The following is a 26,953-nucleotide window of genomic DNA, read 5'->3' on the forward strand; positions in this document are numbered from 1 at the left end:
ATTTGCCCATTACAGGATGAAAATAAGTGCGTTCTGAAAGTGATAAGAGACCTGCTGAGGTCAAATGCAAGATTTTGCGTCTGAATAACTGGACTCTGCCTCTTATGACTCCAGACCCCTCCAAGCTCTGGGAGAATGAGTCCTGCATGTAAGTGCTGAGTCTGGGTTGCTGTAAACCTAAATGGTAAAATGACAAGTGTAGACGCGGAGGGTGTGAATCACCTCTATTGCCGTGACTGTCACTATGACCGTGGCCCTTCCGCCTTCTCCGTCTTCAGCAAGTGGGAGGATGAAGCAGGTTCTGTGAGGGTGGTTCCTAAGACCCACAGTCGTCTGGCACCAGCATCCTCCTTGCTGATATCTGCCTGTGTCTTCCTCTGTGCTCTTCGACACAGGTGTTGGGGGTGTGATTTGCTGTGTGTGATTGCATTTTCCTTGATTATGTAAACGGGTGTCTTTTGCCAAGAACTCGCCATGCCCCGAAGCTCTGAGCTTGGTCCCTCCCATCGGCTGACTTCATTTCATTTTTTTGGGAGGCGTATTTTTCAAGTTGCAGAGCAGTAATAACTGGCAGTGCCTCTTGGGCATAAGGTACCTGGAGTTCAGGGACCCCCAACCTGTGACAATGACAGCAGATGAGTTGGTTTTCTTTGTGAATGGCAAAAAGGTAAGCAGAAGCTGACCCTTTCTCTGGTTTCCCTGATCCCCGGGAGGGATGTGTGTCCTCCGGAAAAGACCTGTTCTTGTTCTCTCTCTTTGGGTTCTCCCTTATTTGTTCGCCTTCTCTCTTTCTCTCTTCCTTCAAAGCTGTCGCTGCATTTGGGGTAACACTGGGGAAAGAAGACCTTCTCAGGGTTAGAACACAGTCAAGATACTCACAGGGTAAAGCAGTGATGGGGAGGGAAGCGAGAAGAAAGGCATCTGTGAGCTCATCCATGCTCCTTGCCACCTCTTCGCGGTAATAGAGACACTGGCAGGAAGCTGAGAAAGGTGGGCAGGGTTCTAGGTGAGATTGGAGGTCACCTCCATTTCTGTGTTTAATCAAATGTATCCTAAGACTTTTGTTGCTTTCTTTACTGAGAAAAGGAGCAGGAATGTGTTTTCTTGCTAATCTCAGGGTATAAGATGCACACAGCTTTTTTTTTTTTTTTTTTTTTTTTTTTTTTTTGCGGTACGCGGGCCTCTCACCTCCGCGGCATGTGGGATCCTCCCAGACCGGGGCACGAACCCGCGTCCCCTGCATCAGCAGGGGGACTCCCAACCACTGCGCACCAGGGAAGCCCTCAGATGTACACAGCTTTGATTCTGATATTTCATCTGTGTAAATGTTAACAGCTAAGTTGTGTGAGGACATATACTGACATCTTGTGGCAAGCCACAATTTTTATTTCTTAAAAGGCACGCTTCCCCCCGCCCCACACACACACTTAGTTATACATATACATATTGCAAACCTCTTACTTTGATAAAAATTGCTCACTTGGATTAACTTCATTGCTGCACAGGGACCTAGGGAAGGTGGGGATGGTAGGGCAGAGGGCGGTCTTATGATAAGGGTACCAGTCCTTGCAGCACCGGAAGGGTGAGCATCTTTGCGGATCTTAATGCAGGTGCAGGGAGAAGAGGGGGCAAGTACATCACCTTGTCTCCACTGTCCACTTGCTCTCCCTACGCGGGTGTTGAGGTGCTTGCATCTGCTTCAGCTCCCTTGTTGGAAAGGAAAGCGACAGTGAAAGGGTAGCATTGGCTGCACATTGTGAATGGCCGTGTGCACAGTATGAGTGATGATTATACCCCATCGTCAGAGCAATTTTATTCGTTTTGCAGCATTGGCAATTTTGAGTTGAGAAACTGGGTGACTTTGGAGGCAATTTTCAAGAACTAAAATGCATCTAGTGCTTAAATTGTCAGGATATATTTGGGTGAGTAGCAGGGGAATTCCGTGAGCCGCCACAATGTCAGTGCTCCCAGGACTGTTGGATTCAGTTTGAGTGGTATCACTGGGTGGCCCTGGGAACTGGGGTCAGCTGTGCTCTTCCAGGTGCAGAGCTGTCTCTCTGTGCCGACTTCTTTTCAGGACTGGTCTCTGGTAGCAAACTAAGAGGCAGGACAAATCTTCCTTGTTGGTGGCTGTTAGACTTGTGGCCAAGAATTCCAACGACTTTGTCACATTCAGCAATTGCATTGTAGAGATTTAAGAAACAGTCGTTGAATTGGCTTTCTCGATCCATTACTTACACAGTGGCATCTTCATGGCATTTTTCTAAGCAATTTTTATATTGGGTGAGCAAACGGATTCAGTGACTTCCAAGGCAGAGTCTCACTCTAAGGTTTGATTATTTATTAAGCCATCAGTTCACGTGTGACGGTACAAGCTTCTGTTCTTCTTTGGGGATGGTTTGCTATGATGCACCGGATCTAGAAGCGAGCATTTCAAGGTGAATCTGGTTTGGTGAAAATTGTTTCCCCATGTATTTTCACCTTAGGAAAGCAATTTAAAATTTGTAGATAGTATCATTACATCAAACCCTACTATCTCTTTTTTTTTTTTTTTTTTTTTTTGCGGTACGCGGGCCTCTCACTGTGGCGGCCTCTCCCGTCCTCTCCCGTTGTGGAGCACAGGCTCTGGATGCGCAGGCTCAGTGGCCATGGCTCACGGGCCCAGCCGCTCCGCGGCACATGGGATCTTCCTGGACCGGGGCACGAACCCGTGTCCCCTGCATCGGCAGGCGGACTCCCAACCACTGTGCCACCAGGGAAGCCCAAGCCCTACTATCTCTTGAAGCTTCTACTACTACAGGTTTCTGTGATGAATATCAGTGCTTTTAATTTTATAAACACGCAGACTTTTGAGAATCTGCTGGAAAGGTGGTGAGGCAATGCAAGGAGGGATGAGGTGAAAGCGCTATAAAAACTAGACCAAGCGAGGGAATTCCCAGTCAAATAAAGACAGCTGTAAGTTTCTTCCTAATTCTATTCCCGAGATATTCTAGATCTTTTGTTACCAGATATTGTGCAAGGAGGTTACCAAAGAAGCTGTTGGTACTTAGTGACTCACTCTTAAATATGAGCTTCCTACTCTCCCTGTTTCAGACCACTGTCCAGGATTCTGTCTTCACTCACTGTGGTCCTGGAGAGGGTGTAAGATGTCAATGATCAAATACCTCGAGGGCCTTCTGTGGTGGTGACAGGTCTTGGTGACGATGGTTTCCACATCTGATCTAGAGTCAGAGTCGAAGGGAAAGAGCTGCCCAGGATTTTGGTATCACCGTAGTGACCATCCTCTTGGAGGACAGAATTCTTGTTTTTCTGAACAGTCACTCTCTGGTTAGTGGAGATGGTGGCCCCTAGAGGCGTCTGGGAAGATTCGGCGTGTAGGGTGCAGTTGAAGGTGTCCAGGAGTGACCCCCACGAGAAGCAGCAGTCAGTGAGGAGGCAACAGTCACTCACTCACCCACCCACCTACCCACGTCGTCAACATTTACAAGCTCCTCTGAGGCCTGAGCCTATGGGACACATATGTACTGGAGGAATACAATCTCTAAGACCAGGCACTTACCATTCAGGAATTTATGAACTAGTTGGCAAAGTGGATTGTGATTAGGTAAGGTACCATATTCCAAAATGTATTTCAAAGAAAAGTATCCCCACCAGATACTCTTCTTAGATATCCCTAGACCACTTTGTATGGTGTTGGCACATCGTAGGTGCCCAATGAATGTGGACAGAATGAATGGATGAATATTAAAACCCTGAGAAACCCTCTACGAAAGAAACTTATTTTTCAGACTTTGTACTTTAAAGGTATTTTAAATTTACAAGGAATTCAAGGAAGGTTGGACCACTTGTGGCTGGGGTGATAGGGAAGTGTTTGGGGTCTTCTAATAAGTCAAGATGCAGGTGAAAGAGGAATGGAATGGCCAAAGGCACAGGAGTTAGAAGGTTTAAGTTGTATTTTCACTGGAGTATGAAGACCAGCTTGGTAGGGAAGCAGGAGGGGAACAGGCTGAAAATGAAGACTGGGGACACATTGAAAAGGGTCTTGAAAGACAGCCTAAGGAACTTGGATGCTACCTTGAATATGTGGGAGGTCACTGAAGGCACTGAGCAGAGAACTGATGGGATGTGATAAAAGGAGAGCAGCAGGGCAGGAGGAAGGGGAGGCAGGAGCCTCTTGGTAAGCTAAGAGGACCTTATTGCCATCTTTGAGAAAGGTAATAAAGACTTTTATTTTGTGCATTTATGATTTAATTTCCAAGAGAAAAGAAACAACTCCTTGTGTGAAATTTATAACCAGGAAAATTTGAACAAGCTGTACCTGTGGAGTGTTAATCATAAAAGAAAATTAATTTTATCTTCCACTTTCCTTTCAACTTTATTCAAGGGTAAATTTTGGTAGTTTCATGACCTTCTGGATTGCTCTTAGTGAACAAAAAATCCTATGGGCAATTATAAGTTGCCAAACACAGTTTCATTTCAGGACAGAGAGGAGAGGGTAGTGAGAAAGTTCTTATTTATTAGGTGCTGGTGTAGGATGGCTTCCCGCTGCTGGGAACCTTCAACTGCAAGTCTCATGACATGGTGTAGGGGGCTGTTTTCTCAGTCTGGCTGTTCTCCCTCAGCCTCCAGTTTTGGGAGGTCCACTCCACACAGACTCTGATGGAGGTCCCATCACCTCCTGTAGTCAGTCTTCCAGGAATGATTTAAACACCTCCCAGCAAGTTCTCTCTCTCACATGTGGCCTGTGCTGGGTCCATGGCACAACAACTTCACATCCTTTGCTCTTCCAAACTCTGGAAGTGCACATCAGTCCTTACACTACAATTCTTCCTCAGCTTGTCTGGTAAGACCTTTTCTATCTTTTAGCTAAGCCAGACCACCATATGCCCTGCAGCATGTGAGCTTTACATGGAGGGCTGTAGAAGCCCCTCGTGAGGTTGGAGGTGTGAGGCAGATTCCTCCTCCTCCTACTTTAGGAAGATGTGAGAATCATAGTGCAGGTCTCTCTAAAGAAACTCTTATCACACATTCTCTCCCCTTGATCATCCCAATCACCCGACCCTGTTAGGCGTGATGATGCATGAGGAGAAGTGAAACAGGTTTTCATAGATTTCCTTTGATGATTTGCATCTGAAACTAGCACCACACCTCATGGACAAACTTTCTGCCTTATTGAACATTCTGTTTGTGGGCCTTTGGTTTGAGATTTCTCCTCCATTTCTAACCTGTGTTAGTGCTGTTGACTGTGATGACCCAACGCACACCACACTCTGTTATGAGCACAGGCCAGCAGACTGGCCGTCCACCGCCTGAGTGTCCACCCTCCAGGACGCAAAGCCAGAGGTCTGCATGCCACCGCTCCCAGCTGTCCCTGGCGTTCACAAATGTGCTCCAGCAGCTGGAAATGAAATGACTTGTTCAATTTGAAGGGAACTTTGCCTTGGTCAGCCCAGCACGGCCGGCGCTGTACCTAAGTGCTCTGTGGTGGGTCCAGAGCTTCACTAATGCAGAATTTTACAATTGCAGCATGTCCGCAGGTACATGATTTGGCTTGCAGCTGATATGCTCATCTTATAGAATTAAGAAAAACACCTTCGTTTTCATGATATATGTAGCACATCTCCATTAACTCTACAAATTCTTGGGTGAGACGATGACTAAGTATACCTCTGATATAGTTTTCTTTGGTGTTTGCTTTTATAGGTGGTGGAGAAAAATGCAGATCCAGAAACAACCCTTTTGGCCTACCTGAGAAGAAAATGTATCCTGACTTTGGAGCAGGGGCGAGGGAGAGGGGGCACTTGGGGACTCGTTCTCTGGGCCTTACCCCATTTGCTAGTGACTGGTCTGGAGACCGTGAAGTGCAGAGGAAAGAGCACTGGGTTAGGGCTCTGGACCCGTGTCTTAGTTGCAACTCTGCCACTTGCCAGCTGTGTGACCTTGGGAAGTCATTTGAGGCTGGTGGGTCTGAAATTCTCAGCTGCCGAGTAAGAATATGGTTCTTGATGTTCTTCAAGTCTCCTGCATTTAAGGTTCTACCCTGGGCCTGTAAAACAAGCAGCTCCAAGAGACCCTCCTTAGCTCTGGCAAGCTTCGTGGCCATTCCCCTCCCCCCACCCCCAGGAGGAGCAGAGCCTGCCTCAGCAGACCTTTGTTAATACGTAAATGGGCTTCCCGGGCAGGGTTTCTAGCTCTGCGAAGGTGGAGAGAAAGTCAGGGGAAGGGGTATTTTTTGGGGAAAATGCTGCCTGAGGTAGGAATCATGTAGAGGCACCATCCACTGTGGGAATGGCAGGCACTGGGAAGCATGGGGTGGGGGACTCCTGAGCAGGGTTGGGGTACTGCTCTGCTCCCAGAGTGGGGAGTGCTTCTGTAAGATCCCCCATCCCTTTTGTCCTTTCCTAGTAGGAAAGTATTCTGAGGCCCTGGAACAATACCAGCAGTAAAGCTAGAATAGGAGCTAACATTAATGGGCACTGACTACCTATGGGTGGAGTTCAAGGTGATTTATGTAGGCTATCTCACTGATTCACAGCGATCCCTTTAACAGAGGAGGAAGCGAGGCTGGATGTGTTAAGGGATACACCTCCCCCTCGTGTGTTCTGGGCAAATGCTGGCAGACCTGGACTGAAGCCGGGAGCCATGCTCTGAACTTCCCACCCACACTGGAAACTCTCTAGGGGTCTGTTGTAGAATGATACTCATCCTGACCTCTGTCTATAAACCCTTGTGGCTCCCAAAGGCAGGGACGTCTGGTGGCTCCTTGCAGTGACATACTTTGGAACAACAAAGGATTGTTTCAGCACCCTCAGAAGCCAGCCTGGAATCCATGGCCTTGCCTCTGGTTCTTTCACCTCCTATCAGATAGTAGCTGGCTCTAGTGTACTTTGTCCTGGATTTTTGACCTGGTGGGGGCAGGTCTGGAGGTTCACAGCACATGGACCTGATGGCGTTTTTTGTAGACCTGGAGTCACTCAGTGGGATCAGGGGACTGCGTGGGACTCCATTTCCAGCCCATCTACCTGGGTGGTCTGGAAAGAGAGGCTCACTCTTAGAGATTGTTGACATCAATTTTAGATTTCTAGTACAGTTTTGAAGACCTGACAGCCTCAGAAATTCCTGATCATAGCAGTTGGCTGGTTTAAAGGCCAAATCTCAAATGAACTCCAAACCTGAAAGTTGGCATGTAAATATGAAGTCCTGGTGGCTTCCTGCTGCCTGTGTTGAGAGTTGATCTGTGGGAGTTCCAGGCAAGAGAGAAGACACTAGCCTTGACTTCTACCCTGGCTTCCAGAAGGATGCCCAGGCTAGCAGAAGACCTCTAGACTACTTTGGGCTGCTTCCATTCGTCCTCACGTGCCCCTAGCGTGGTCTAAACTGCTGATCTCATACGTCCAGACTAGTGAAGAGAATAACTCGAGATCTAGAGATCCCTCCCCAGCTGTGCTTTAAAAGAAGCAGCAGCATGGTGGGGGAGGAGTCAGATGGCCGTGTTCCCTAACACTCAGGGTGACACAAGTGGCTGTCACCTTGCAGGGCGCACATTACATCTTGGGTCTCAGTCTTCCTCCCTTCGTTCCTTCATTCCTTCCTTCCTTTCCTTCTTTCTTTCTCTCTTTCCTTCTCTCTCTCTCTCTCTTTCTCTCTCTCTGTCTTCCTTCATCCCTCCCTCCCTCCTCTCTCTCTCTTTCTCTCTTTCTTTCTTTCACCAATTCCTGCCCTACCTGCTAACCACATTATTATGAAGATCAAACGGGTCCATGGGTATAGATGCTTTCCAAGTAGAAGATGCTTTATCATTGTTAGTTATTAATTTTATCTTGAAATTAGGGAAGTGACCAGGGATAATAGCCTCAGGTCCTTCCATCTTCAGTAGGAAGATAGATGGCCTGGAGGCCTGTGGGCCTGAGGGAAAAGCAGCGATGGAGCCTGTGTCCCCGGGAAAGAGGCCACCATAACTGCTGTTCTCCAGAATAGCCTATTAGTTAGGCACTTTGCAAGCGCAAAGTATCGGAGATTTTGTCTCCCCCAATATATAAGAGGTGGCTCCAATATTGGTTTCTGACCTCAAAAATATCTTCATTTTAATTTCCATTCACATATCCTATGGGATGGATATTCAGAAGCCCCTGGTCCAGCCCCTGGACTTCATCAATCCAGAAGGTTTGGCGGGGGGATGAGGGAAGCTGAACTCAGCAAGTCCCATGCTGGCTTGAATGGCTTCCTTGCATGACCAGCTGGGGTGATGTGAGGGCTGGCCCACATACTCAGTCTTTGAGGTGCCTGATTTACCTGCCCAGTGAGACCACAGGGTTGGGGGACTGTTAAGACCACACCTAGAAGACCTTGATCCCAAGAAAATCTCCAGGATTAGAGAGCAGTGGAACTCCAGTCCCAGGGGTTGACACATGGGTGCTGGTGCCTTTCCTTTTCTGTACAATGGAATTGGCCTCATTCCCTGATCCCATCTGAGTGGGAGGCCATGTGGGTCTGCTGCCTCCCAGGTTGAGGGGCCTGAGCCTGCGTGTGGATGAATGGCTCTTCACTCGAAGCTCAGTCCAGGCATTTCCCAGCAGCCCAACAAAGACTTTTTTTTCTCTGAGTTCATATTCTTTAACCCTTGACCATCCAGTGGGGCTGAGAGGGACAAAGCTGGGCTGCGGAGAAGGCGGCTGTGGGGCCTGCACGGTGATGCTTTCCAAGTATGATCGTCTCCAGGACAAGATCATGTATCCTTTGCCTGCTGGCTGATGGCCTTTGAGGACCGTGATGCAGGGGTCAGCTTTTGAGTGAGTGTGCGTGTGCGCATGTACACGTAAGCCCCTGTGTTTCTAAGTAGACCTTGGTCATGAAGAGGGACATTATAGAATGATGTCTTAGGAAGTATCTTCCTGGCTTATAAATATATATGGACAAGATTCTGAACTGCTGAAAAAAATCATCTTTTTAAAATTCAGACTTATATCACATCCCATGAAATCCTTCAGTAGGCCTCCATTGCCCCCAAATTAAAGTCCAATCTTTTTGTTCAACATGTGAGGTCCTTTAATTTTCCCCATCTTTCCTCTCCAGTTTTCTTTCTCTTCACGGGTCCAGCACTCTGTTCATGCAGAAACAATTGTGAACTACCAATGCTCCATGCCCATTCATTTCTTGGTCTTTGCAGAAGCTGTTTCCCGTCTTGAATGTCCTTTTCTCAAGGACTTCTCTACCTGGCTATCTCTTACTAGCACTTTAGGACTGGGCAAAATATCACCTCCTCTAGGAAGCCTTCCTTGACCTCCCAAGACTGGGTTAGGTGCCCCTTGTCTCTGCTGGTGCCATGGTGCCCTGTGCCTAGCCCTCCTGAAACACTTACCATAAAATATTTCAATTTCATCTTCACACTGGCTTCTGTTTTCCTGAGTTGAAGGCAAGCTATTAGAGGACAGAGATTCCATCTTATTCACCTTTATTTCCTCAGCCCTCGGCAGGGTGCCTGGCACTTGGTTGGCCTTCAGTAACTGATGTTGTCTGTATGAGTGAATGAGTAATGAATAAAGGGATAGATGTGGGGAAGCTATTTCTAAGGGGTTGGTGTCCCATGCCACCTGGGGGTTTCCCCTCCCTCTCCCCACAGAGGAATGGGAGAAATGGAGGTGAGTGAAAGCAGAGAAGCAAAAGTGACAGGAGGTTCTGAAATTGAAGTGGCTAAGGACGGGCCCTGCAGAGAGAGGAGCACACTTTGGGCCTGGAAACTGCCAGAAGCTTCCTCTTGACTCAGCCTCCAGTGTCAGGCTAAGAGGCAGCTGAAAGTGACCCTGGCTCCCGTGCTCCAGCTCAGAGGCCTAGGGCGCACCGATGTGTGACTCCACAGGACGCTGGAGGGGCTCGGGCGCAGAGTCTTGGGTAGAGAGGTGAGGACACCTGTAGAAAAGACAAGAACATACTATAGAGTGAAGAGAAGTGACACAGGCATCACAGATCTCCCAGACCCTGCACCCAGGTCTGCTCTGATGACCTGAGTGGTCGATGGAATGACCTTAATTTGGGTTCCAGTCACTTTTCTGCCAATGCCTGCCTGGCCCCCATTTGCTCCTTGCACCATGTTGCCGTGACAACTGTGGAAGGAATCGGAAGTACCAAGACGAGGCTGCATCCTGTGCAGGTAACCAGAGGCTCTGACCAAGGCTGCAGACTTGCTCTGGGTCGTTGGGCTGAGTGTCACTTCCCGGGCAAAGGCGGCATTCTGGCCCAGCCACCTCCCCAGATCCTCGTGGAGGTGAGGGGGTGGCTGTGAGGCAGGAAGTGGAGGCACCCGAGCCTGGAGCTCCCTCCTGTGTCTGGGTGGATGGTGACATTGCATGCCCCATGGGAAGAGGTCAACTGGATCTGGCGGCTGTAAGTCCAGCTGTGTCAGAGCTGGAGGAGGAGGGGCAGGGGGACTTCCTCACCTTGTGCCCGAGCGTGCTTAGGAAGCCCCCTTGCCGTCTCAGACTGAAGATTCCAAATGCTCTGCGCCCCTTGATAAAAAGCCCACCTACTCCCTGCTCCCTCCAGTGGTAATTTCATTGCACCTCTCACCTTTCACCCATGGATCCTATAGACATGGGCTCATTAAAAGGGAGGTTAGCAAGGGCTGAGTCAGAGAACAGAGACACATGGGTGTCTGACCAGTGCTTTCTCCCTGATGGTACCAGGCACCTGAGGATGAAGCGAAATTGGGAACACTTTGGGGAGGAGTGGGCAGTAGTCTGAGGGGTTTGTGGAGAGAGAAAGGATGCTCGTAGACAAGGTGGAATGGAGCCCATGTGGGAGCAGAGCACAGTGGGAAGGAAAAGCCACTGTTCCTGGTGCTTACGTTTAGGGAAACTGAGGCAGGAGGTCCTTAGGAGATTGCATCATGGAAGGTGCCTGAGCCAGGCCCTTTTCTTAATCTTCCCTTGACCGTGTCATTCAGATCCTGCCACCCTTGTGCCCCTTATGTGAGTCTGGAGTCAGGATCGCCGGTTATATAATTAGCAAACTAATTATACTATTATATATTATAATTATGCTATACAAACTAATTACATATTAGCAAACTACGTATAATTAGCAAACTAATTATACTCCCTGGAGGGAGCATCTTGGGCCAGTCATGTGGGGTCAGAGCGCGGTGGGGTGGTATTGCTTCACTGCCATGTCTTTGCTTCCTAGGCAGGAAAAGGGCAGATTACTAAACTTGTCCAACCTGGAGCGGATGTGAGAAGATTAATGAGGGCTTGTACTTTTCTTTGAAACATAGATGAAAGAAAGAATGAACCATTTAAACACAGGGATCGTATCCGTACAATGAGGCGAAAACCCTCTCTTTCCAATGGAATAGATCCTTATTCCTGATGTACTTCTTCTGGCTCCAGATAAGCTGTAGATTCCACTTCCTCTTGTCCATTTATGTTTTTCTCTTGGCTTCTACGACACCACACTTCCCTCATTTTCCTCCTACATCCATGCTTGCACCATGTACAGCTCTTCCTCGGCTCAGTGCCTAATTGCTGCCGCACCCTGGGCTCTGGCCTGGGCCCCATCTCTTCTCCGCCTTCACACTCTCCTGAGGTGAGTTTAATGCCATCTACATGTGAATGCATCATCTTTGTATCTTCAGTTTCGACCTCTCCTCAGAGACCAGACTCCTCTTTCCAGCTGCCTTTCCAATCGCTAGATGGATGTCTAATCTCAAACTTAACAAAACCCTATTTTCCCCCCAACTTCTTTCTTCCCTGGTCTTCCTCCGTCTGAGTCAGTGGCAAAAGCATCCACCCAATTGCTCAAGATAAAAATCTAGGAGTCACCTATGATTCTTTCTCTGATACACCACACCCAATCCATCCAGAAGTAGTAACTACTCTACCTCCAAACTTTACAATGAAATCTTCATTTTTTTCCTCTGTTTCCCCCATTAATGTTTGGTTCAAGTCACTATCCCCTCTTGCCTAGGCCACTTTAGTGTCCTGTTCCCCTGTTTCTTCTCTTGCCCCTACAGCTATTCCCTGCCCAGCAGCTAGAGTGATTCTTTAAAAACACAAATTCGATCATACCAAGCCCTGCTGAAATTCCCCTTAAAGCCCTCTCATCATCACACCCAGAATAACCATCCAGATCCCTAACCCTGGTTTATGAAGAGTTGCATGGACTGGCCGCTGCCTGTTCCCCGAGCTGACATCCCTTGTCCCAGGATTCCATCCACCCTGGCCTTTCAGCAGCTCTAGCGCATCAGACTTTCGCACTGCCTGTGCTCAGAGCCTTTGCACTCGCTGTTCCCTCTGCCTGGGATACACCCTTCCCTGCTCCAAATTACGTCATTAAGTTCAACTGGAAGGTCACTTTTTCAGAGTGGCTTTTCTAACCACTCCAAATAGCCACTAGTCAGTCTGGGTCATGTCCTCTTGTACTAATTCTCTACAGAGCACTGACCTCCACCTCAAATTTTCTTCTTTGTTTTTGTCAGTATTTCCCCTACTAGGATATGAGCTTCATGAGACCAGGAACCTCATCTCTCTTCTTCACTCTCTGTCCCCAGTGCCTTTACCACTCCTGGCACATAATAGTTTCTCAGTAAATATCTGTCAAATGAATGACTAGCCATGCTAGGCACTGGGGATACAACATTCTAGCAATTTTACTTAATGTAAGTTCCAAGAGAGATTCCCAGAGATTAAAAACTAGTGTAGATGAGGAGAATCTCCTTGTAATAAAAATCTTGCAGGTTTGAATGAAAATTCTGTGACGTTCAATGCTTTTAGTGAATTCTATATCACACATTTCCCAATTCTTAAGTCCCCACCCTTTGGACTTCAAGGATTGCCTTCACATAAGAATACAGCAGCATTCTAATTTGGAATAAAATGAATTCATTTGGTTGATTTTGGATTGTGGGGTAGTGTAGTTAGAAGAACCTGACACAGCGCTAGCATTCACCATGTGTGATCTTGCATACGTGTCTTAAATCTCTGAGCCGGCTTCCTCCTCTCTCTATTGAAGGGAATGAAGGGTGAGAAGCCCCTCTGGCTTTAACAGTCGTTGTTCTTTGAGGGGGCTGTCCTATTAATAACTCCATGGGTTGACTCCTTCCTCTATGCCAGGGATGATGTTAAGAGTTTTACGTGAATGATCTCACTGAATCCTCTAAGTGCTAGGATGGTCCTAAACATATAGACAAGGCTTAGTGAGGCTTGGTAACTGGCCAAGGTCACAGCTGGGAAGTGGCAGCACTACGATTTGACTTCACGCGGCCTGCTACCCTACGCTGCCTGTCGACATGGGCTGGCTCCAGCTGAGTCGCGAGGGAGCCTGGGAGGGGTTCTGCAACACAGGTGTCTACGTCATCTGCCCCTTTTAGGAGAGAATCGCCAAAAGCCACGGCTCCCAGTGTGGGTTCTGCACCCCCGGCATCGTCATGAGCATGTACACGCTGCTTCGGAACCAGCCCGAGCCCACTGTTGAGGAGATCGAGGATGCCTTCCAGGGTATGGGCCTTGAGGCAGGGCCTGGGAGGTGGAGTGGCAAGCGGGGCTCTGAGGAGGGCAGGGCAGGGCCAGAGTGGATGCCAGGCGTGGAGTAGGAGTTCCAGGCACCGCCTTTTGAGGGAAAGGCTCAGGCCATCCCACCCTGTTGGTTACGATTGACTGGAAGGGTGGTGCTTTCTTAATTGGAAGAACACTTGGGTGGTTTGGAGACCTTCTGGGGTCTCCTGCCTTAGTGTTCATCTTCCTGAGGTGTCTTCTGCTCTCACCCTGTGCTAGGGTGGGGTAGCCATGAGTGGCCGGAGTGGGAGGAGATCGTCTGGGAAACCGCACAGAAGCTAATGACATGGCGTCTTCCCTTGCTGCTTCCTCAGAGCAGGGTTCTGCAGGGCAAGGGCCACCTATGAGGAAGGACGCCATGACTCTGAGCCTTGAGCAGGGACTGGCTTCCCACTTTGCCTTGTGTGAATGGGCCCAGATGGTTGGGCCTGGTATCTGTTCCTCTGAATTGAGTAGAGAACGCTCCCCACTCATTCAATCCATTTTAATGCATCATTTATTCAGTCAGTTATATGAAGTCCTATCATATGTCAGGCACAATACAGGGTACAGGGGACACAGGGATGAAAGACACAGTCCCTCCTCTCAAGGAGGTTGTACTCTGAAGGGGAAGAGAGCTTATAATGTAGTTTGATAAGCTCACTGATAAAGCTATGACTAGGCACCATGGGAGGACTTAGGAGGAGCACCTGATTCAGTCTAGGCATTCTAGCAAGGCTTCCTGGAAGAAGTGGTAGATGTTTTGAAGTCAGGGGTACAAGCAGGAGGAGGGTCATTCCAAGCAAAGAAAATAGAATATGTAAAGAGAGCATTTAACTGAGCTGGGAGCAAAGCCACAAACCCCTTAGCTGCTCCGGGGCCTGCGCTGACACTGCAGCTTTTTCCTTGGCCCACAGGAAACCTGTGCCGTTGTACAGGCTACAGACCCATCCTCCAGGGCTTCCGGACTTTCGCCAAGGTAAGTTGGGGCCCTGGGACAGCAGTGGCCCTGCTCCTGAAGCAGCAATACTCAGGAATCACAGCTGGGAGGGATGCCATGGGCCTCTGGGTTACAGAGAAAAATGATCATGTGGCCAGCTGGCGGGTCCTTCTGCCGCAGGTACCTGGCAAGGGCGTTGGGCTGTGCCGTTCTTATTCTGGGGGTTGGAGGGAGGTGGTGGTTCTCATCAATAGCACGGAGACTTTTCTTCCAGGGAAGGCCTGGAGAACTGGTTACTGGAAGGGACATGCTGCCTAAGAGCTAATTTTCTCCAGGGCATTCGGGCTTGGCATCCTTCCTTGGTGACCGGCATGCTCAACCCCTGGCACAGGTGCTGAACGTGGCATTTAATAACAACCCAGCCTGACTTAGCACTCGAGTCCCTCCTCCTTTCCTGTCCCCGCTGCTTTCTGCAGCTGGCACTCTGCTGGGCTTATGAAACTGCTAATTAGAGCTTCAGACAGTGTGTGAACCCCTGCAGTGTTCATATTCCTCTGCGTGAGAAACCACAGCTGGGGTGCATGGGCATTGGTTACATAAATGCAGACACACGCCTGTCATCTGGCAAGGAGGACGGGGGACTGGCTTCTCCTTTCTTGGCTTAATCTCCCCAGATTTTACCTGATTTCCCAGCTGGGTCAAGTTGATCCTGACTCCAATCAAACTGTCTCGTCTCAATTTGATTCTGGGTTAAGGGGAGAGTCACAGACTCCCGTGCCTTTCACTGACTGTTAGAGTTGGTACAGTACAAAAAGGAGTATTGTGTCCAAATAGTCCAAAAGGGTGGAGATGGAGGTGGAGCCTCTAAGGATGGAAAATGCCACATCCTGGTGAATGCTGTTGATGATGAGGAACCAGGAGGTACGGATTTAAATGAAAATGATTGAAAGCTTAGATTCAGAATCTGCAGACCTGGGTTCAAATCCCATTCCATCACTTAACTGATGCATGATATTGGGCAAATTTCCTTGTTTCTAAAATGGGGATTGTAATAATACCTACCTTACAGTGCTTGTGGAAAGGACTTCTTGTAAAGCTCTTAGGACAATGCCTGGCACACCTGACATTTTCAGTAAATGGCAACATAAATTATGATGCTGGTACATTTTTTCCATTACCCATATTTGATCTTCATGTATTGCTTAGGCTTCCCTGAGAAGCAGGGATTGTTCATCTTGTGCATGTACTTATTTCATAGGAGGCTTCTCAAAGAAATACAATCTGACCAGCTCTCCTAGTTTCTCCAGAGAGAAGGGCTTTTGAGTGTAGCTGACAATTATACTCCTTCTGTGGGTCAGAGTTTTATCATCATTTACACAGTTCCTGAGTCTGTTGTGACACCATGGGAGGAGGTGAGCTGCGCCCCCTTCACTCCAGCTGCCTGGCAGAGTAGAGCTGGGTCCTCCAAGCAGGCAAAACGACTGGCTCGCAGAAGGTGCTCAGAAGCTCATGCATGTTACTCCCTGGAGGCCCCCAAGGCCTTCGTTCAGAGCCTTTTAATTGTTACCTTACACACAGTTCTAAAAAGCTCGTCTCTCTAGTTTTCATGGCCATAGCACACACCGGAAGAGGGTGAGAAGAGCGTGCTATAGCGAGGCAGCCTGCTGACAGCAGGAAATGACAGCATTCACCTAGCAGCAAGGAAGGAAATGGGGGCACCGTAAAAATAAGCCCAGCAGTTTTAGCCTACTGAGGAAAGTGGAAATCTCTCTGGGGAAAAACCCTAGCCTTATCTAGCCGCAGTAGGCCTCGAGGGCAGTGACACATGATTGTACGTTACAGTAATTTATGTCATAAACACATCAATGAATTATCAAGGAAAAAGATCTAAGTAAGAAAGCGCTGACACTTTCATTATCTGAATAATCCACTTTTGTGAAATATATCCTTCCCCGCAAGGACCAGGTGAGGGAGGCTGTTGTCTCACTGTACGCAGGGCCTGGTAATTTTCCACATCACTCCTCCAAAAAGAGAGATGCGAAGAGGCCCTCTCCGTTCTGTCCAGATTCAGAGGGGAAGGGCAAGGTGGTGGTGTGGCGGTGTAAGATAGACCGAGCCGCTCTGAGATCCAGTGGCAAAGCAGTGAATGCAAGAGGGGTCTGCACGCAGGGCAGCACGTGCAGGGGGGTGGAGGCAAGTCTGACAGTGCTCGCACGTTCTCAGAGGCTACACCTTCGGCCTCCTTGGCCCTCTGAGAACTTCCTCGGGGACACTGGTGGGTGGTGACTCACCCTTTGGGAAATGTCGGCATGAATGATGTCTTCCATGATTCACGTAAGGAAGGGCTACTCCCAGCCTGCTCCCCCAGGAATGGCTGCCCTGGAAATGTGTCTAGGTCTATGCCTGGGAGTTCCCCCACTTCTGCCTCTTAGCACAACTCCACGATTCTGTAGTGTCTTCTGGGGCTCTGAGCTGAGACTCCTGCCTCCTTGGGCTAGATCAGTCAGGTGAACACACCCTTCCCCACCTTCAGTGCATTGGTTTTGGGAGGTAGCAATCTGGGCTCTATTCTGTGCTCTGCCATTGGCACCCCAAGAGCAAGTCCTTTCCCCATAGGTGATGAGTCATCAGACCTGTACATATCCTCCAGAACAGGCCTGCAGTGAGGAATAAAGAGTGAGCTTTCTGGCGAGAAGTGCCTGAGAAGGCATGGGAAGGCCATCAGGCACACTGGCCGGGCACACCGCTGGTCCTGAACGTCTTTGGCAGCAGCCCCCCAAAGACTCCAGCCTGGGAGGCGCCCAGCCCATTCCCATAGAACTTGATGGTTTAGAAGTAGAGGCATGAGGGGCTTCCCTAGTGGTCCAGTGGTTAAGACTCTGTGCTTCCCGTGCAGGGGACACAGGTTCGATCCCTGGTCGGGGAACGAAGGCCTCCTCAGGAAGCAGTACTGAAGAGGAATGTGGGCACAAAGAGATGATTTGATAAAATAGGACTAGCTTTTATGGAGAAATTTTCTCATAATTAAATGTCCCTGCTGCTTCCAGGAGAGGTCCTGTTTGTTTATTCTCAAGTTATTTAATCTACGTTAACGGAGTGAAAGTAGTTAAACCAGAGGCCTTTCCTCTGCAGAGGCAAGTGGGACGGGGTGGGGCATCTGCTGTTCCTTTTGATGCTGGAATAGGCATCATACCCAGATTTCATTTGATAGTAATCATCTAGGTTCTTTAGCTTCTGTGAAAACTCTTTGCAAATATCTTTGTGTGAATGTTGGTCATCTCTCTAGGATGGTGGATGCTGTGGAGGAAATGGGAACAACCCAAACTGCTGCATGAACCAGAAGAAAGACCACGAGGTAAGTGGATCCTTTTCAGCCTGGAAGCCTGAGGGCCAACCTCAGATCAGAGGAGCCAGTGGGCTCTCTCCACACTCTGGGCAGTGGTGGCTGGAAGAGGAAACGGTTACGCCCCAGCCACGAGAGTGGTGAATGTGTACATTAGCCCTGGATCCTCTGTCAAGACCCCTTGTCCCTTCTTCCCAGGAGATACCAGCTCCTCCACCAGCCTGCTGGGGTCTGTGGATGAGCTCGCTTGGACAGAGGGCTAGGCCAGCCCTATGGGGCATTTTAAAGGAGGGGACAGTGTATCACTCATCTGTCCCCTTTTCCAGCAGGTCACTCTCTCGCCATCTTTATTCAACCCAGAGGAATTCATGCCCCTGGATCCCACCCAGGAACCCATCTTCCCCCCAGAGTTGCTGGTAGGTGATGCCCCATGAGCCCCTGGAGACCTGTTGGGTCCCACTCGTACCCACTGGGGCCTTTGTGTCCTCCTTGTCCTGTAGGTTTCAGCCTGAATTTCCCTTCCTTTCTCTGACACCCAAACGTCAAGTCCCTGTGCCACATACTCCCACAGGGACCCACACTTCTCTCCTTCTCACACGTGTCACTCTGAGGGAGTGGATCCCTTTGGCACACTGTGTACAGTAACAGGAGCTCCAGAAGTATTTGGTGACCTCCTGGCTAAATCTCATGTATAAGCCCTCAAGCAATCCATTCTTCTATCTGTTAGCAGTCCATTCATGTACGAAACAAACAAACAAAGAGAGCTGTGTTCAAAGGACACAGTCCATGGCCTGCAGCCATGTCTTAAGGACACCTCTCACGCCTACTTTCTCACCTCGATGATTCTGCTCCTTCACTCCAACATCATGACCAAAATAATAATAATAATCAAGCCACTCTCAAGTGCAGATTTCTCAGGGGGTGGCGAGCTCACGAAGGCTGCTTTAGGAATTCAGCAGGCCAGAAGGAACGGCTTTGCAGCAGACCGCCAGCATATCTTTCTCTGTGAAACCTTGAAAAACCATCAGTTTGATTTGGGGGTTTTCCCTCTCAGCCCCGCATCACCCCTCATGCTCTAGAGCCAACCTTCCATTGCATTCCCTTCTGATCCGCCTCCCGTACCTCCTGGAGACAGTGACCTTCAGTAGGTCCCATAACCTTGATCCTCAGCTTCCTCCTTCACCTGTAAAAGATGAGACTAACAGTGCCTCCTTCACTGAGATCTTCTGAAGACTAAGTGACATAATGTCTATAAAAGAGCTGCAACGTAATTCCTGCCTCGATACTTGGTGTCCTCCCTCCCTTCTCCCCTGACATGCATTTTCCATCTGAATTCAGTATTAAACAAATCCATAGTAGAGTTGATCCCCTTGCAAACTTAAAGCAATGGCCCTGGGAATGGCAGTGGGGAGGAAGAGGCAGCACAGTAAGAAAACTTCATTTTCCAGAGGCTGAAAGACATTCCGCTGAAGCAGCTGCGTTTTGAAGGGGAGCGTGTGACCTGGATCCAGGCCTCGGCCCTGAACGAGCTGCTGGACCTCAAAGCGCAGTACCCTGAGGCCAGGCTGGTGGTGGGGAACACGGAGATTGGTAAGGGCGTGGGGTGGCCCTGGGCCAGTCTGCCCAGTTCAGCCCCTGTGGCTGTGTGTCCTCTGTGTGTCCTCTTTTGCCCTCACTTCCCCATTTCATATGTGGAGTAGTAACACCTCCTCTAAGGGTTGTCCTGAGTACTAACTGAACTCCTTGCTGACTGTTCTCCGTAAGCACTGACAGGGAGCCTGCTCTGCGCTGGGTACTCTGGGAGAGCCAGGGGTACCCAGATCACCTGGACCAGACCCCTTCCCTTCAGTGTCTCCCAGTCTAAAGGCGGAGGGAGCAACGTAGCTTACGTGTCTGGGCCGGTGCCTGACTGACACTAGGGGTTCCATAAAGGTCACTCTCTTGCCCTCCCTTTTCTGGGGGTGATGTGGTAAGGCTAGGGAGAGGAGATGTCCAAGTGTGACTGTGCTGTGTTGCCCATGAGTGTGGCCACCTGCCGTGTGGTACCACCACCTGGGACCTGAGGCCCGCAGCACGTGAACAGGTCAAGGAGACACCAGATGTGCAGCTCTCGGGCTTGGTCCTTGAAGACACAGGAGCAGAGGTGCCCAGGTCCGTGCTCGTCTCCATCCATTTATAAACCTGGCCTGGCCCGTTTCCACTTGGCTGGACCCAAGCCCAGTGGGGATCCAAGGGGAGGATGGTAGCACAGCCGAGGTCTGCCTCAGAGGAACCCTGGTTTGGGGGAACTTGACATGCTTTTAAGCAGCCAAGTCCAGCTTGTGGGGGACTCCTGGCTCTGGCTCTGGAGGGACCCCCCGAGCCCTGGGTTCTGGTTGGTTCTTCAGCCACAGAGAGGAGGGCCTGGCTCAGGTCTGTGCTGGTGAAGTGCTGAGCTGGGCCACCCTTGTGAGCACAGGTGCTGTGCAGAGTCCCCTGCTGCAGTAATGTGACACATCAGGATGGCAGGGTGGCCTGTGAGACGTGCCTCAGGTGATATGACCACAATGGCTCGCCTGTGTAGCCATGACCCAAGGGCCCAGGGTCCCATGAATTAAGGTGGAGAATGACAGGCTGGAAGAATATTTGGGGTCCTTGGGTATATGACATGTTCCTCGCCACGAGTCACACAATGTCCTGGGCTCAGTTAGATTCTAAGAGAAAGGCATTCACAAAGATATTATAAGCTCCAAGTTAGAAATAATTGCTTAAGACCACGCCATAGCTCTACCTCCTCCCTCACACGCACTCCACACAGTGTAACCACCTACCGCCATGACGTCGGGGGAGGTGGGTCATGGAGAACCACAGCTCTACCTCCCTCCCTCACACACACTCCGCACAGTGTAACCACCTACTGCCATGATGTCGGGGGAAGTGGGTCATAGAGAACCCCTTATCAAAATGAGCCACTTAGTGCCTCCATCTGCATTCTTTGACCTACGAGCTGATGTTCAAACAGGCCAGACTCCTCAAAGCCTGCGCCTCCCTTCAGAGACCCTCAACAGCACCGGAAAGGGGCGGCGGCGGGGGGTGATGCACAGACATTTCCTTCTTACCCTTTTCCATCTACAGCCCTGTGGGCGGGGCTGGGAGAGGTGCTGTGCTAACTGGGTCTGAGGAACAGAAGCAGGTCTGTTCGCAGAGGTTGCTTACTTGATTCACCGGAAGGACAGAAACCAGACACAGACATTCAGTCCCACCAAGCCATGCACCTTAAGAACTCAGACAGATATTGGGGACCGGGAGGCCAATTTGAAGTTTTCTCCCTCAGTCAATTTTCCTGTTTTGTCTGAATGTTAAACTTTCATATCATATTACTATTACATCCCAATTCTAATAATTGCTCCGGTACTGAAATATGGCCATTCTTAGCTGTGTAATTTGGGCAAGAAACTTAACCTCCCTGTGCCTCAGTTTCTTCATCTATAAATAGAGAAAGTCACAGTATTTCATAGTGTTATTGTGAGGATTGAGTTAAAATATGTAAAGTGCTTACAAGCGTTCCTGACTTATTTTCATGCCCTTTTTCTAGTATTGTGATTAAACACGCACGCACATATGCGCACACGCACACGCACACACCACACACACGAATTCGAGTTCATCTTATTTGAATTCTGATGGGTTTTTTTGAGAGGGAAAGACATAGCTTTCAGGCTGATTGTGCGGAAACTGCACTTACTCTCACATCTTGTCCACTGCACCCCTAATCACCCCCAAGTCACCCACGGAGCATGTTACGATCGTGAATATGTCCTCCGTCCTGTGTGCGGTGGTGGGGGAAAATGCCCTGGTGGTAAACAACAGACCTATAACTTGAGGCTTCTTGTTTCTCTCCAGGCATTGAGATGAAGTTTAAGAATCAGCTGTTTCCTGTGATCATCTGCCCAACCTGGATCCCTGAGCTGAATTCAGTGGAGCATGGACTGGAGGGTAAGGGGAAGTTTGCCTGAGCCCACAGAGGGGCTGGGACGCTGGAGGTGGGTCATGCGGGGGGATGGCGAGTGCCAGGAAAGACTCCTCTTTGGCTCCCGCTGCCGCCTGCATTTTTGGGAGCCGCCCTGCATGGGGAAGGCGGGCACCCTCAGTGCCCTCCTCCTCGGGGCATCCATGGTAGGGGCCAGCGGGCAAGGGGCTTGGGATTCTCCGTAGTTGTTCTCTATCCTGGCTGCATGTTAGAATCGCTCATGGAAATAGGGGGTAGGTGGGGGGAGTTTTGGGGTGCTTTTTAAAAAAAATGCCAAGACTTCACCCTCAGAGATCTGATTTTATTGAGTTGAGAACCACTGGTTTAGAGAAACGAGCACTCTGGTTGTAGGGTCAGCAGGCCTGGGGTTGAGTCCTGGCTCTTTTATTAGCTGTGTGGCATTGGGTAGGTCACTTGACCTCTCTGGGCCTTAATTTCCTCATCCATATAAGGATGTGCATCCTGGTTTAGCCTTAGTGGGGCTGCTGTGTACGGAAGTGCTTTCCGAGCTGTGACGGGGATCGCTGTCATTCCGAGCGTGTGTTCCCAGGTATCTCCTTCGGAGCCGCTTGCCCCCTGAACTCTGTGGAAAAGACCCTGCTCGATGCAGTTGCTAAGCTTCCCACCCAGAAAACAGAGGTGTTCAGAGGCGTCCTGCAGCAGCTGCGCTGGTTTGCCGGGAAGCAGGTCAAGTCTGTGGCGGTGAGTCCCTATTTAGGGGCCCAGGATGCACGTTTTCATCGCAAGGCGAGGGGCGCTAGTCTGGACTCTGCTGCAGACCCAATGGGTGTCAAACTTAAGTGCTTAGAATTGCCTGGGGTGTTTGTTGAAAATGCAGATTCCTGGGCCCCACCCTCAGAGCGTCTGACGGCAGGTCTGGAGTGGAGCCCACGGGTCAGGTTTTAACAAGCCCCACAGGTGTTTCTGATGAAGGTGGCCTGCGGGCCACCCTTGGAAGCACCCACGCTGTGACTCAGTCTTTACCCCTGAGGTTGGAGCCACCTGCCCCCCTCTTCCTGGACTTGGCCAAGGCTGCCAGCAGGTGAATGAGAGATAAGTTAGGGAGAAGCCGAAATAGGAAGGGGGACTGCCTATCAGAGCTGGGGAGAGAACCAGAGGTAGACCCCCTGAGAGGAGGGAGAGGCCCACCTCTTGACTGTTTGTAATAAGTCTTCAGACTAGCCCCCAGATTCTGGGTTTGCAGACGGCGTTCTCACACCTGGCGCCATTTCAGTCTCACAGTTGTTGATGGAGTTGGGAGAAAAGCTGGCCCTCCCATTCCACTGCTGTTGTTGTTTTAAATTAGAACAAAAAACAAAGCAAAACAACCTACTCCCATTCTCATCACCCTACGCCAGGCACCTGTCTCCTTTGATTACAGATAAGGAGACATAAACCCAGAAAACTCTGCTGAGTTCCCAAGCTCAGATGCAATCTACTTCTGGGAAGGATTTTTTTTTCCCCCTGGAACAACTGGTTCTCTTCCTCGTTTCTAATAATAGGAACCTTGTGTCTGATTCTCCTTACATTCTTTGCCAAGGAAGCTCAGTTAGAACACACTGTTCATCCTTAAGGCTTCCTCCTCATTTTCCTTGATCTTTACCTTTTATTTCTCTTTTACTAAATCGCTATGGCCTCTGTGATAAACCACATCAACCCTTTCAGAAAGAGTTTGGGTGAAATCGATCAAACAAACAATTTAAAGGGGCTGATCCCGGTTTACCAACAGGTAAATTTCAGAGCTGAGAGCCAACCCCAGGCACTGGAATCTCTTGCATGTTGCCCGAATGCCCAAGTTCTTACTGTGCTGATCCTGTGTCTCCACAGGGGTGGAGAACCTCAGGGCTCTCCCTTCAGCAGGTGTCCCCCACCTTCTGTGTGTTCGGGAGCCGGCTGTGTGAGCAGGGCTTTCCTGGGGTGGGCTCTCTCACACGCGCTCTCTGCTTGTCCTAGTGCATTGGAGGGAACATCATCACAGCCAGCCCCATCTCCGACCTCAACCCTGTGTTCATGGCCAGTGGGACCAAGCTGACCATCGTGTCCAGAGGTGAGCTGCCTCATACAGTGGTCAGGAAAGAGGGCTGGGGATGGGGTGGAGTCTCACAAGGTAGGTCACTTTCTGGAGAAGCAGAGCCCAAAGTTCAATGATGCAGCTGTCCTAAAGTTTGGATCTCTGGCAGCTGCAAAGGGAGATGTACCCAGGTTGGGGACCAGGAGAGCTGGACCATCACTTTATTAAGAATTCACAACAGGACCTGTCAGCCAGATGCCTTACTCAGTGGTGTGTGCTGGGGCCAGAGTACACTGCTCACCACAGCTGATTGCTGGGTTTTCAGAGAACCTGAACGTTTGTTAAACATGGCAGCTATTAAAACTTAAACTATATAACCTTACAATGAAATAAAGTATATTTAAAAACAAAGGTAATGGACTTATATACACTACCAAATGTAAAATAGCTAGCTAGTGGGAAGCAGCCGCATAGCACAGGGAGATCAGCTCGGTGCTTTGTGACCACCTAGAGGGGTGGGATAGGGAGGGTGGGAGGGAGATGCAAGAGGGAGGAGATATGGGGATATATGTATATGTATAGATGATTCACTTTGTTATAAAGCAGAAACTAACACGCCATTGTCAAGCAGTTATACTCCAATAATGATGTAAAAAAACAAAACAAAGGTAATAAGTACTCAACATTCACCATTTCCCAATTATTTTATTTCATTTTACAGTTGTCTCTGCCCTTGAGGTTATTTCCATTTATTATATTTGTAGAGGGAAATGCTGCATATGGGTGTATTCCTGTCCATCTTTCCTCGTTGGAGGGTCCCCAAGACCACCTCTGGGTTTGATGACTCTTAGGAGGTCAAGGAAGCCTCACAGGACTCAGCGTAGAGTCTTACTCATGGCTAAGACTTATTACAGCAGGAGGATAGAAAGCAAAATCAGCAAAGGGAAAAGATGCATGGGGCAGAAGAAACCAGGCACAAGCTTCCAGGGCTTCCTCGCAGGGGAGTCACACAGGACATGCTCAATCTCCCCAGTAGTAAGTTGAGCTGTGACAACACATGTGAAGGGTAGTCTACCAGGGACACTCGTTAGAGACTCAGCACCCAGGGCTTTTACTGGGGGCTGGTCATGGAACTCTGCCTGGCACGTACCAGAAGTCCAGACTCCCGGGAGGAAAGTCAGGTGTTCAGCATAAACCATATGATGTGTACAAACATTTCAGGCCCAGTGAGCCGTTCTTATCAGGGAATGGTGGGAACTCTCCTGAAATCCAAGGTCCCAGAGGATAGCTAGTGGCCAACCTTGTAAGCAGGACTTTCAGAGGAGGGCAGGTCTGCTGTGTCAGCTCTTTGCTACCCTCCTTCCAACATCACACTGAGCGATGTTGCTCTTTTAGCTTTACATTGGCCGTGGTAGGAGTATCTATACCACATAAACTAGCAAATGCTTTGAATCAGGGTTTTTTCTCAAAGAACTGATTGTTAAACAGTCACCAGCACACCAGTGCTTAAGGATTTCAAATGGAGCACCTTGGCCCCCGTTGTGCCAGCCACTGCCTCTGACTGTGGGCATCAGAGACCAGGATGGAGAATTCCACTGGTGGTCTGTCTTATGCTTTCCTCACATTGGTCCCTCTCTGTCTTGCCTCTGTACAGGCACCAGAAGAACGGTTCGGATGGATCACACCTTCTTCCCTGGCTACAGAAAGACCCTGCTAGGTCCAGAGGAGATACTGCTCTCTATTGAGATCCCCTACAGCAGGGAGGTAAGATGCTTTCAGAAACATCCTGAATCACCCCTACTCCTGCCAGGCTCCAGACAGGGAGACCAGAGCCTGCCTCGGGAGCCAAACTTAGCATCTCTTCACTTTAACATTGATGTTCTTGTCTCTGAACATTGCCTTTAACCAACCATATTACTCTCTGAGTAATATGGGGGCACAGGGCATAATCAATGAAACCAGAGAGGTAGATGTGTGATCCTGAGTGAGTCATTCATCTTTCTGAGCCCCAATTTCCTCCTCTGTAAAATGGGCCCATGTTACTGACTGTGCAGGTTATTGCGAAGACTGAAAAGAAAGAATTCATAAGGTTCCTGGCAGATAATCCAGGAGCTGGTGGAGATCACCAGCTAGTGCTAGTGACATAGTTCCAAGAACACAACTAGTTGTGGAGTATCCCTGCCCCAGTTTTCGTATGATGAAGTGTGGAGTTTGCATGCTGGGTAGAGAAGCTACCTGTGAGTCAGGTCCTCACATGCTGACCTTGGGCTTGACAAGGTGCTTTTTCCCTGACCTTGCCCTGTGTTGTCTTGGATGGATTTCTGCTTCACGAGAGGGTTTTCTGGCTTGTTGGGGCAGGTCTGGGCTCCTCTGGCCGCCTTGCTCTTGTTCCTTGGGACCTGTGGTGTCTTGAGCTGGTGTGGTTTTGTCCTACACATTCCACAGTGGGCCTTTTAGAAAAGTGATCTGTGAGAGCCAGGAACCAGCTGTAAAGGAGAGTGTTAAGGGTTTACCAGAGCTTGTGCTTTAGCGAGTGTTACAAGGCGTGTTTTGCCCTTGCTGATTTTGACCTCCTTCATGAGAATACTAATTAAAGCAGTTGTATCCCTGTAGTGGTTTCTTAATGATTTTCCAGCCTGTCCTTATAGACCGTTTTGAACAGGGATTCCCAGAGTTTTTGTATTTCACAGATCAGTAGATTTTTTTTTTTTTTAATTATGAGGTGGGGAAAGGAAGAGGAAACAGGCATAGCACTGCCCAGTTTTTATTTTGCCAGGTAGGGACATTAACAAAAACATTTTATAAATGAAAAGAGGTTTTAATACCCAGAATTAGGTCTTTCTCAAGAAAGAACAGCTGATGACCTGATGCTGACGCTGCATGAACCCCGGGAAAAATGTTGCCGTGGACGAGCACAGTCCTGGGAGTGAACGGCTGGAACCTCTGTTCCAGAACCGAGTTCAAGCTCTGGGCTGATTGCCCCAGGGCCATGTTAGACATCAGAAATCTAGAGAAGCTTTCTCATTAGGAGGGGTCTCCGTGGCTTCTTCAACAAAAGCCTGGGGCCATTTTGAACCTCAACAGTGGGCCTCCTTGCTTCTCCAATAAACCTTTCCTTAAACCTCCC

General features: G+C 49.3%; 1 protein-coding gene across 5 annotated transcripts in view; it reads left to right on the plus strand.

The window, feature by feature from the left end:
• Positions 1–332: 332 nt before the first annotated feature.
• Positions 333–26,953, plus strand: part of XDH (xanthine dehydrogenase) — a 60,813-nt gene continuing 34,192 nt past the window's right edge. The window contains exons 1-13 of one of the 5 annotated variants that reach the window (XR_004521850.1): positions 333–667; positions 5,704–5,761; positions 8,633–8,729; positions 10,039–10,147; positions 13,361–13,487; positions 14,441–14,502; positions 17,750–17,818; positions 18,133–18,222; positions 19,255–19,396; positions 21,689–21,781; positions 22,366–22,517; positions 23,769–23,862; positions 25,481–25,590. Coding sequence is in view for 4 of the 5 variants with exons in the window: in XM_033838778.2 (XP_033694669.1) it covers positions 626–667; positions 5,704–5,761; positions 8,633–8,729; positions 10,039–10,147; positions 13,361–13,487; positions 14,441–14,502; positions 17,750–17,818; positions 18,133–18,222; positions 19,255–19,396; positions 21,689–21,781; positions 22,366–22,517; positions 23,769–23,862; positions 25,481–25,590 (1,245 nt within the window). In the remaining variant the exon portion in view is untranslated. Of the gene's footprint in view, positions 668–5,703; positions 5,762–8,632; positions 8,790–10,038; positions 10,148–13,360; positions 13,488–14,440; positions 14,503–17,749; positions 17,819–18,132; positions 18,223–19,254; positions 19,397–19,432; positions 19,958–21,688; positions 21,782–22,365; positions 22,518–23,768; positions 23,863–25,480; positions 25,591–26,953 lie in introns of those variants that run through there. The other 4 variants (XM_033838778.2, XM_033838779.2, XM_033838780.2 and 1 more) reach the window with 4 other exon arrangements.

The sequence above is a fragment of the Tursiops truncatus genome, chromosome 14, assembly GCF_011762595.2.
Source record: "Tursiops truncatus isolate mTurTru1 chromosome 14, mTurTru1.mat.Y, whole genome shotgun sequence".
NCBI lineage: Eukaryota > Metazoa > Chordata > Mammalia > Artiodactyla > Delphinidae > Tursiops > Tursiops truncatus.